General features: G+C 39.1%; 1 protein-coding gene across 1 annotated transcript in view; it reads right to left on the reverse strand.

The window, feature by feature from the left end:
• Positions 1-5,934, reverse strand: part of LOC126371950 (protein singed wings 2) — a 68,388-nt gene extending 62,454 nt beyond the window's left edge. Inside the window, exons 1-2 of the mRNA XM_050017417.1 lie at positions 5,862-5,934; positions 5,190-5,233 (exon numbers count right to left, since the gene is read on the reverse strand). Of these exons, the coding sequence (XP_049873374.1) occupies positions 5,190-5,202 (13 nt within the window). The 5' untranslated portion in view covers positions 5,203-5,233; positions 5,862-5,934. The remainder of the gene's footprint in view (positions 1-5,189; positions 5,234-5,861) is intronic.
• Positions 5,935-12,578: the final 6,644 nt, after the last annotated feature.

Below are 12,578 nucleotides of genomic sequence, written 5' to 3' on the forward strand. Positions count from 1 at the left end.
CCCGGCCTCGGCTCGGTCGGTCGGTTTGTCCCGCTCGCCCGGACCGGACCGGCAGGCCCAGCCGTCGTCGGTAGTTGGGCACTGGCGGGTATGGGCGTAAAAGACGAAGAACCGACCGCCTTTGCAGCCTCACGAAGAAGCCTAGCTTTTCGGCGTTGTTTCTTATTCTTCTTCGTCCGTTTTCCGTCGCTCTCAGGGGAGTGCAACGATGCTGTCTGTGCCGCGGTCGAAGGGGGCTCGGTCCTTTGAGATTTGCCCTTCTTGCGCGGCCCAGCCACCAGCCACGACTCCCCCGGGGGGTTGAGCGGACGGGAGGGATGGGCAGGAGTAGGAATTGGTGGTGCAAGGAAGGGGCCCGCCACCACGGGAGCGGCCACTGGTCGTTTCCACGCGGTTTTAGGTTTCCCTTTACCACCGGTAGGTTGGAGGGGGAATCCTCCTTTGGAGGTTGTATGGAGCACCGTTTCAACAGCACCCGAGAGGGCACTGACTCCGGTGGCGGTTTGAGTTGTAGCCACCAGAGAACTGGTGTCTACAACTTGTGACTCTACATTATAAAGGGGCGACTTGGTATCCATGTTCGCATGTAAAATAAAATTCATCCTTTCGGCTTCCCACCCTCCACGGAGCCCGCACACTTGGGAACACCTTACTCACAAAAAATAATTCAGGCGTTAGGACTACCGAAAGGATATAGGGGCGCAAGAGTGGTTTCTGTCGCGATATCCGGAATATGGATACGGCCGTCACGCTCGACCAGTCGCAGCCGTCGTGCCGGGAGTTCCGCAATCCGTACTCCATCACCATGGACAGTCCCCAGTTCCCACGCCCCTAGCCGTGGCCCTCTGACGGGACACTGAACCGTTTCCCCCTGATTGGCTAGACCAGAAGGTGCCGTTTTGCTTGAAATCCAGACCAAAGAGGGCGTGTTGCAGAAAAAACAAGGGCCTCCCCAAGCACTGCTCAACCCTCCAGGACTCCTTCATCCCCGCGCACGGCGATCAACTGTGCAGGTTCTAGCACAGGTGGATGCTATAGTAGTCCACCAGCCACATCCACAGAGCTGGTGGAGCTGAGTGGTGCTTCGCCACAACTAGCAAGAGGGACATGGAGTCAGACCCCTGCCGCCAGTTACTAATTGTGTTACCGGGGTACACCGAGTAGAAGGGTAGCGTTCCGTCCGAACCTAGGCCTGGAGGGACAACCACCATCCCACTGCACTGGGAGGTGACCAACTAAGTACACCAAACAACGCGTATATTACACGGTAAACAACTTACTACACTAGAAAATAACAAAGGTAATGTGTGGCCAATTTTAGGACGCTGTTGATTTCAGGCATTTCTTAGATAAACATGGACCGTCTTATACCTCCCCCGTCGTGTTCAAATGCTAAGGTAATATATACTTACAACAAATAAAATAAATTAGTTTTTCTACTTTATAACATAACATAAGACACGCCTATACTCGTATTCCCGATTGGGGTAATCGGGTTGTGGTTGGGGTAGTTCCTGAGGGTATTTCCTTATGGCTTTTGTCCTATTACTGCTACGAAAGAATAACGAAGAATATCGGTTGTAAAAACCATGAAGACTCCTATAAATGCATTTTATGAAGCAAAATATATTTATTTTATTTTATTAAAATGTAATTGTTTGCAAATAAAGTATTTTGCTCGGGCATTTTTTTATGAAAGCTTTTATGACATAAATTGAAAAAGGAAGCAACTTTACTAAAAAAGATTAAAAGCCGTTGCTTTATTAAATTAGTCGTTTAACCCACTGCTCCATTAACTTAATGGAGAGATGGAACATGTTCGTCTGTTATATATAGTTATATGTTTTACGCTAAAAGCCTAGTAGTACCTATTTCACTAGTCATCTGATAATATGCTGGTTAGACAAGTAAGCGAGCAAATAATAATAAAATTATTATGTACTTACTTATGTCGTTTCCATATCTCGGGCCTATGAAGTCCCGACCTTTTGGAAGGCGTGCGTGGGGCCAACGCCAACACGTAGAGGCCCCTTAAGACAATTTACTCTAATTGTTGTGTGACACCAACCGAACTGTATGCATTATGGGAGCGCACCCAGAGACAATCCCCGGTTCGTGTAGGACTATTGCAGATTATGGGGACAAAGGGAAGGGCTATTGGGTTGGGAGTTAATGGACCGGATACTGGGACTATGGGGGTCTATGGCGCCTGCTCGGCCAATGTTAACAACATGTATACAATGAGCAGGCGGTGACTCGCCACTCACTCGATGGGCCACCTGTCTAGCCGACGCGACAGGACGGCAAGGCAGCAACATGGTTGTGAGCAGCTCAGGGTGTCGAGAGCTGTACACCGTAAATTATTATTATTAATAATAGTCACTGTAGTCCCGTAGTTCATCGTCCTGCTTCTCAAATGGGGAGTGCTGCTGATTCGCACTCTGGTACCGGACTTCTATCAATGAGTTATTGATTTATTTCAAGTGCAGTTTACTTTCATATACGGCGATACGGCTCACCATCTATCAAAATGGTCTAGAAAGCTCGGTGAGGTGTAGGTACTTAGTTCATCTTGCGATAAATGTGCCTCTGATCCAGTTGGTATATGTATAGTCATATACGTATATGGATTAACATATCCATGTGTAACATATCCAGTGAGCTTATGTTATTATTATTTGTGTGTCGTGTTGTCCATATCTCATATTGGAATACGCGTATGGGGCCAAAACAAACACGTACAGAACCTCTTAAAACAATTTAATTTAAATGTTATTAAAGGATCCTGTCCAAGTTGTAACCATCCAAAACAATAGGGTAGTTTCCAACTAGTCAAATCAGCTACTTATTACTAAACGTCAACACACGAAATCACTACGGAATTTGTATGAAAAAGCAACCTGTGACGTCAAGACATGACAAAATGGCACACGTATTATTACATTTTTCTTTATTAAAATTCATAAATAAGCTAAGTAGAAAAAAGAAAACGTTTCTGTCAGTTTTAGATCTGTCTTTATTTAGTAATCAGAATTTCAGAATTTATCTTTGAATTAGGAAACCACCCAATTCTACAATAAGTCATGTTAATAAATAAATGGCTAAACGCATCCAACTGCATAGATCCCCTTTGACTATCAACAATTTTATGATAAAATAATTACAAAGAGGCAAATATTATACAAATTAGAATCTCATTCAAAAGTAAGAAATATTTTAGAAGGCTGCAGATACAGAAACATTACACTTACCAACTTGTTTATGAATTAGTATTAAAAAGTAAAATTTCCATAAGAAATTGGTTAGTTGGTTAGGCTGAACATAATATTTAATACGTAATTTAACTGAATACATTTTTATAATTTAGCTAGAATGTCAATTAGCCTAAAACTTCTTCCTACATTATACACTCCATAATACTAAAGTAATATAATGTCGAGAAGTTTCATTTCTGAGAATTTGATTTTCAATTTTCATATCTCTGTACACACTACGAACGCTATATTGTTTCTTTTTTCTTTTTTATATTCGATTTATCCTATAAATTAATATAAGGAAATGTCAGTAAAAAGAAGCTGAAACCATAGGAAGATATGCTGACAAAACATTTTTACAAAAAAAAAGTAATTACTTATTTATTTTATCCTTTTATGGACGTATTTGAGGGTCCAACGACTCAACGTCTCTACCGAAGCATGGAATGACTTATCTAACCCGCACTGGAGAAGCGTGGCGGAGTATGCTCCGTACTCCGGTTAATTGAGGGGAGACCTGTGCCCAGCATTGAGATGTATATAGGCTATTTATATATGTCTTTTATAGTCACATTATGTTCTGTATATTCGCTTAAAATTTTCGGATAAAGCTGTCGCTTATGGCGTATGGCTAACTGTCGGTTTGAGGTCGGTTTCAACTATTGACACATGTCAGACATTAAGTCAAGCCTTAATAACTAGATGAGATAGCTGTTCAGGTGTCTCCACCCAATAGGTACGGAATACCATAGTGTATGCTATGAACATCCTCCGATAATAAAGCTTTTCATGTAGTGAATATTAAGATACGTAATACTAGTAACGAGAAATTTGTTGATGTAAGGTACATACTCATTTCTCTTTGATATAAGTATGTACATTTGGGATGGAATTTGAGCCACATAATTCTTGGTACACGTTTAGGGTAAACCATGAAATATTTGATATTAGCTTCTTCAGTTAGCTAGATCGATTTATGCGGTAAGTTCTAGTGTAGATACGTGGAACAATTTTCTTCTATTTAATAGATTAGGTAGTCGTGGAAATGTAACGGACTTTCTATAATAATTAGTATTATTACTAACAAATATCCAATTACGTATAATAGGGTAGTTTCCAATTAGTCAAATCAGCTACTTTTTACTAAACGTCAAAATAAAAATTTACTATAGAATTTGTATGGAAAAGCAACCTGTGACGTCAAGAAACACGTGACATAATGTCTCACTTATTATTACATTTTTCTATATTATGAAAATTCATAAATAAGTTAAATAGAAAAAAGTAAACGGTTTTTGTCACCTTTAAATCTGTATTTATTAGTAATCAGAATTTCATAATTTATCTTTGACCTAGGGAACAATAATACCTACTTGTGTGCGTATATATATTCAGGTGCGAATGAACATTTCAGACATTCTCAGTTGACATAGATATAGGCAGAAAAAAATATTAGGTATAAAACCGCGTTATAGAGAAGGCTTTATTTTGGGAATGTTTTCCTCCACCACTATTTACCTACCTGATATCAAAATACCTACTCCGAATCTTCTGGGGCCTAATAAAATAAATATCCTGTAAAAGTTCACCTCAACCACGAGTTAATGAGCACTTTTTGTTCTGGCCGGAAAAAGTTTCGAAGTAGCATTATTTTAGCCCATTTCACAAATTGTTCTTGTTTCACGATTTTAGAGTTGTTTGTTGGTCACCCTCCTGTTTTTGAACTATGGCAACTAGTAAGTCTCATCACTAATTTAAGAGCCACGCTGTTGTCGGTGTAGCATTCCTCTCCATACTACTTTGAAGGGAAACATAGGGCAGGGTCTCTCTAGTAAACTTATGTAAAGAGTTTTCCACACGAAACTTTATCTCATATAGTTGTAATTATTACACAAAAACAATGTTAATCTAATTATTATTGTAATACTAACTCACCTTTGAAATTCATTCTTCAAGCAATACTTTGTGCCACTTCATTTCTCTAATATAAATCCCATATTCATAAAATAGTATTTTTACACAAATTTGATCACAGAAATTTAAATTTTTTGTGTTACTTAATTTCTCTTATTGATATGTGCTTTGACTAGGATAATGTAACCTACATTGCCTTTGCACATTCATTTAGTATTTTTGCTAGTATATTTTAGAAAAACTAAACTGAAAATAGCATCGTGTGCGTACATTCAAATAAAGTAGATAAGATTAGATAGACACCCGCATCTCATATCACTATTAAGACCTAAACCGACTATAAATACAGTCACAATTGTCCAAAATTAGTTCAGTTACTATTCTCAAGTTTTCTTTCACTTTAAAATGCAAGCACGCTTCCTACTAGACGTGCTTGAACTTGCACTAGCTGAAGACTGGTATTAAACCATTGAAAAAGTATGTTATATCATCACAAACTCCAATAAAATTTGATGTAAATTAAATTTTGTTTACCATACGCGATGTCACACCATGAAACTTTTTAAAAGGCCCAAATTACCGAAAAGAAAGTCCTGAACTTTTCAGATAATATACCCTAATTATTCGTAACAGGGACACATTGTTCTAATTCACGACAATGTATAGTTAAACATAGAAACAAATATTCCTAACCGTTCTCCGTAAGTTAGACCGATAAAATACTCCTGAAAATGTTTTCAGGGAAAACCGTGTATCTCGTCCGGCGTTCGGAAACCAACTGAAACTGAAACGTTGAAAACGTAACGTAAGTACCTGAAAATGGAAAACACAAACATTGACATGCCGTGCCTCACGATATGGTGTTATTAGTCGAAATTAGTGCCTCCATTTATCAACATTTAGCCACTTATATAGGTTTTGCACCGTGTGACAGTAATATCCGGTGGACGTCAGGTTGATTCTAGAATAATAAACCTTACACACCTCACAGATGTGATTTTGGTCGAAGGCGGACCTCGTAAAAATACAGTCAGAATAATTTACGATTGTGATATTACGTTATGAATGATACAAGGGATAGATATGATAATGTAAATAATAGCAGTAGCGGCCCTAGCAAAATATTTAAGTGATGCGAGACCTCGGCCCCTTAAAATACAATTTTTTTTATTAATTTATGGCCACCAAAATTTACCTATTTAAATCTTTTAAAAATGTTGTTTACGGTCACCCGGTATGAGTTGTGGCCGCAATCTAACCCGATGAAGTTGTTTGCGGCCAGGGTGAACCAGTCTTGGTTGATTTTGGACCACCTTGGACCGCCACTGAACAATAGTTAATTTGTCATTATCATTCTTTTCATTATTAGTTTTTATATTCACAGAAATACCTATTACATATTTTTGTAACTTTTTTTCTGGATTTTTATAACTCTACTAGCTTTTGCCCGCGACTCCGTCCGCGTGGCGTGTTATAAAAGAAAGATCTTTATGTGTGTGGGAGAAAGGTTAAAAAGTGCTTAATTTTATTATTTTTAAATGAGGTTACAGTATAAGTAGCTCAATTAAATAATGAATTGTTATTAATTTCTAGATTATTAGTTTATGATTTGGTTTGATATTTTAGGAAAATACGATCAGTTTCGAAAATTTAAACAAAATTTAAAAATTACAACAGAAATACGCCGTGAAACGTCCGCCTGGAAAATTCAACAGAAAACTACCTACGAAAGATTTAAACCATCCAAGAATAGTGAAAAGTTCGCCCGCAAAATTCAATATTCGACACGACCATCAACGACGTCTGCCCTCACGCGTCTACCGCGTTCCGGTTGCTCACTCGGGTATCTGCCCCCCCTCCGCGCCTCGCCACCGCTGTCGCCGCCCCACAAACGCCGCCGCGGCCGCGACGTTTCTTGGTTGCCACTACCGCGAGCTATAAATTTCAAGTCTCTAACTCGCTTCCCGTTCCCAGGGAAATTTTTAACTTTGCATTCACTAAGGTATATAATATATGCATGTCAAATTTCAAGCATCTAACTTATGCAGTTTAGATTTTATCATACAATTTTTTTTACCCGCCAATTCCCATTTTTCAAAATACAGCCATAACTAAAATTTATATTTACTAAGGTATGCATGCATGCTTTTATTCGTAGCATGCATACTAGATTGAAAACATCTATCTTACGCGGTTTTGATTTTATCATACAAATGTTTTTTCCCGCTAACTCCCGTTCCCGTGGGAATTTTGCAATATCCAGTTGCAACTAAGCTTTAAGTTAACTATGGTACCTGCATGTCAAATTTCAAGCGTCTAACTTAAGCGGTTTAGAATTTTTATATAAAAAAAAAAAATAAAAAAATAAAATACATTTATTTCAAGCAACATAAGGCTCATATACAATACAATACTTTTGACACAATACAGTAAAAATAAAAATAAAAGAAAAACACAATGAAATGACAATCAAATGATATAATATACAATGAAAATAAAAAATTAAATTAAAATGAAATACACTAAAATAATAATTATCTAACCAATACCAGTTTTTACATGCCTGTCGCAACAGTGCATGATGTAAGGACAGTCCAATCTGTCCGCGATCACCGCCAGAACGGCGTTGGGGCTGGCACGCACTCGCCGTACCAGTGCCGCCCCACGCACTCGCATAGTGCTGTGAAAACAAGCTATCCGTGCTTTCGCGAACATGCCCGAGGCACTGCAGTACCGATTCAGCCCCATCACCACCCTGAACGCGTTATTATATTAGACTCGAAGCGCATTGTACGTTTTTTGCGTATAGTTTGCCCACAAAACGCACGTGTACAGCGACGTGCAATATGCTTTGAAAAGAGTCATCTTCACACCGCTTGAACACCGCGCAAACCTGCGGGCCAACATATTTGCTCTTACGCACAGCGCCCTTCGCTCCCTCTCTATATCAGCATCGTCCTTGAGGTCGGCAGTAACGATGTGACCTAGGTATTTAAACGTGTATACTCTTTCCAATGGAGTACCATACAAACATACAGGCGGTATGTTGTCTGGCTTATTTCTGCCAGCCTCAAAGACCATATACTGACTTTTTAATACATTATATTTTAGACCGTGACTCAACGCGTACTCCTGACATACACTTAGCAGCCTCCTAAGACCACAGACCGATGCGCTCAGCAGCACCATGTCGTCTGCATAGCTAAGATTATTGACGCTTACACCGTCAATATTACAGCCGACATGCTGATTGCTCAGCGCGACAATCAACTCGTTTATACAAAAGGGGTTTCCCGCTAATTCCTGTTCCCGTGGGAATTTCGAGAATTCCTTTCTTAGTGCACCTCTACGGTACCTAAGCTACGTCCCTTCCTAATTTCAAGCGTAAACGTAAGCATACGTTTAGCCGTTTAGGCTGTGCGTTGATATGTCAGTCATTCAGTCAGTCAGTTTCTCTTTTTATATATTTAGATATTTTCGTCATACATGATTTCTATGTAACTTTAACCATTAAGGCTGCTCACGCGACGGAAGCTTAAAAAATGGAGTAACTTCTCCCGTTTTCCCAAAATTTCCCTTCACTACTCTGCTCCTATTGATTGTAGCGTAATGAAAAGTATACTATAACCTGCCTAGGAGTATGAAGAATAATTGTACCAAGTTTCATTAAAATCCGTCCAGTAGTTTTTGTTTCTATAAGGAACATACAGACAGACAGACACACAGACAAAAATTTTACTGATTGCATTTTTGGCATCAGTATCGATCACTAATCACCCCCTGATAGTTATTTTGAAAATATATTTAATGTACAGAATTGACCTCTCTACAGATTTATTATAAGTATAGATGATGGGAATAAAAAACTGTAATTAAAAAGCATTGAGCCGCCAAAGGCCCCTCACATGACTCATGTAACGACTACTAACTTACATCAGTAAGTAGTAACCGGGACCAACGGCTTAACGTGCCTTCCGAAGCACGGATCATCTTTCTTCCGGACAATCAGGTGATCAGCCTGTAATGTCCTATAACCAACCTAGAGATCACAATGTGATTTTCGTGATGTGTCCCCACCAGGACACGATGGACGGGGGGGGGATGATCTAATGTCGTGAAATGTAAATACACTTCTCATCAAAAAAATCGAAACACCTTGCAAGTTTACGTTTTGTCAGGATTATCAGAAAAATGTGTACATTTAGGAATAAATGTTAAATGTCGTTTAATAGTGAGTAATATGAGCTTATCAAATCTTAATGTTAATGTTCTAAATTTAAATGAATTTTTCATAGGTTTCGTATTTTGTTAAATGAGTCATTTTTATTCCGTATGGAGTATAAAGGAAATGGATAAAACAACACACGTAAATGAAAAAAAAAGCTAAAAAAAGTTTATTTAATAACTTGTATTCCCTCCCCGAGCTCTAATTACTGCTTCCATACGGTTCTTCATCGATCGGATGAGAGTCACGATCACATGCTGTGGTATATTGTCCCATTCCTCTTGGATTGCATCTTGCAGCTGGCTAAGTGTTTCTGGGGCAGGATCTCTTGCTCGAATTCGTCTCTTTAATTCATCCCACAGATGTTCAATGAGATTCATGTCCGGGCTTCTTGCTGGCCATTCCATAATAGAGATATCGACTTCGTTAAGATAATCTCGTACGACGCCCGCGGTGTGAGCCCTAGCATTGTCGTGCATGAATATGAAGCCGTTGCCAATAAAATGTGCATAGGGCATCACATGAGGCTCGAGACACTCTTCGACGTACCGATGACAGTTTAGTGCAGGCAGACGTGGCCCAGACACGAAAGCAAGCTCTGTCTTACCGTCGGCGCTGATTCCTCCCCAAACCGTCCACGAACCGCCACCATAGCTGACCTTTTCTTCAATGCAGCATTGTGCATAGCGTTCTCCGTCTCTTCTGTAGACCTTGTTCCTTCCGTCGTTACCATACAGCATAATTTTACACTCATCAGAAAAGAGAACTTTGCTCCACTGTAGGTATGACCAATTTAGGTGCTCACGTGCAAAGTTAAGGCGCGCTCTTCGATGGTCTGCAGTTAATTTCGGCCCATTTGCTGGCTTATGCGGTACCAGTCCACGATCCTTCAACCTTCTTCTAATTGTAGAGTCACTTACAGCCACCCTTCGTACAACACGAAGCCGCTGCTGCAGTTGAAAAGCGTTAAGGCGTCGATTTCTTAAAGAAGTTGTTACAATAAATCGATCATCTCGCTCAGAAGTGACCCGATTCCTGCCAGATCCTGAACGGCGCGTGAACAAACCAGTCTCCCGATAACGTTTATAGACTCTATGAACAGATGACAGGCTTAGATGCAGTCTTGCAGCCACAACACGCTGACTAAGGCCAGAATCCAGCAATGCCACAACTTGGGCGGCTTCTGTGGGCGAAGTATCCATACGTTTTAGAAAAAAAAACCTTTTTTCAGACGTCCCAAAGTCACAGTATTGAAATAAAAAACAAAAAGTTTAAGGATAGGCGCCAATTTTTAGTTTTTAAACGCTAAATGTACTCCAACCCTAAACACACATTTGTCTCAAAACAGTGATTCATTTCGTTTATAAGATAAACAAATGAAATTCTAATTTTGAATTTAGAATTTTCGCTTATTACTGTAATGGCCAAACTGTCAGCTATACATTTATGTATTTTTTTTCATGGTATGAATTATTTTTTGTGTTAAATTCGGACAGAAACAATGAAAACGGAAGTGTTTCGATTTTTTTGATGAGAAGTGAAAATAACTTATTTTTTTACGTTACGTAAATTGATAAAAGCAATGTGTTGTCAATTCAATTCTTCTCAATAGAAGCCCTTGTTAATGGCGCATGTGGTGATGTTCACGACCTTTAGACATACGAACGTTTTTGTTTTCCAAATTCAAAAAAGAAGAAGGTTTTTTTTCTTAGATCACAGGGTCTATCCATTTATTGAGATCTGCTTCCTACGTCGTTGTTATATAGTTAATATGAATACTTAAATACTTACATGTTTAATTATTATGCTTTTTTATTTATTTAGATAGGTATACCAACAGTACAAAATGCAAGTCTTAAATTAGTTTTTGTATATGTGCTCCAATTACAGGTACACACAGCATTCATAATTTCAACATACATACATACACATACATAAACTCACGCCCGTAATCCCTAATGGGGTGGGCAGAGCCACAAGTAATCAAAGACAACTTGCAGCCACTGTTGATACGATGTCGTAAGCTGGATATGATGAACTTTATGGTGATAAGGGATCAGCCTATCGCCCATAACATTAGTCCATCATGTTAGAGGACACAATCCCTCTGTCGGTTTTTACGACATGCCCGGGAAGACAAGCAGCTGAACGTTTTCTATGTTTTTTATTTGCTCCCAGAACAGCATAGAAGCAACAACAAAACGTATAATATCTAGGTGTATATATTATAATTATATATAAATAAATATGTATAAAATTTAAACAGAAATTAACTTCTAAATTAAAACAGCCATAAATCTTGCTTTAAGCTTAGAGCATCACTGAAAGATCCGTGGTAACGCTTTAACAAACAAATTCTGCCGTTGACGCCTGTACCAATGACGTCAAACGGTGGGGGTCCGCGTAGCATAACTAAATAGCTGTCATTTACACACACAATCTAAAAGAACCAATACTTATATTTACAACAAGTTTTCCACCCAAGATTTCGTCCGCGTGAGCTTCGGTTATATATACTAAAACATAAGCTTACGACTATATACCAATTGAGGTAATCAGACGCACGTCCATCGCAAGATGAACTAAACAGCCACACCTCATCGAGGTCTGTTAGACCAACTATAATGGTCGAGCCAACTGTGTTAGTGAAATAACTCATTGGTGCAAGTAACAAAGAAATAAATGTTTATTATATAGGGGTACCACAGTAACAAATATAAAACAAAACATGTAATCTTCTTCTATCGTGTGGGTTGTGAGATGGAGTACCAACCCCATCAACCCTGGTGTCAGGGTTACTACTGAGCCGCCAAAGGCCCCTGACATGGCTCATGTAACGACTACTTACTTACATCAGTAAGTAGTAACCGGGACCAACGGCTTAACGTGCCTTCCGAAGCACGGATCATCTTATTTTCGGACAATCAGGTGATCGGCCTGTAATATCCTAACCAAACTAGGGATCACAAAGTGATTTTTGTGATTAGTCCCCACCGGGATTTGAACCCAGGACCTCCGGATCGTGAGCACAATACTCAACCACTGGACCACGGAGGCCGTTGACCATGTAGAAGATGTAATAAAAACAACTTACACAAGAGAAAAATATAGAAACTGCAACCGAAGGTTCCAAAAAATACACATTTATTTAACAATATTTTATTAAAATTGTTACAATATAAGTA

The sequence above is a fragment of the Pectinophora gossypiella genome, chromosome 13, assembly GCF_024362695.1.
Source record: "Pectinophora gossypiella chromosome 13, ilPecGoss1.1, whole genome shotgun sequence".
Classification (NCBI taxonomy): domain Eukaryota; kingdom Metazoa; phylum Arthropoda; class Insecta; order Lepidoptera; family Gelechiidae; genus Pectinophora; species Pectinophora gossypiella.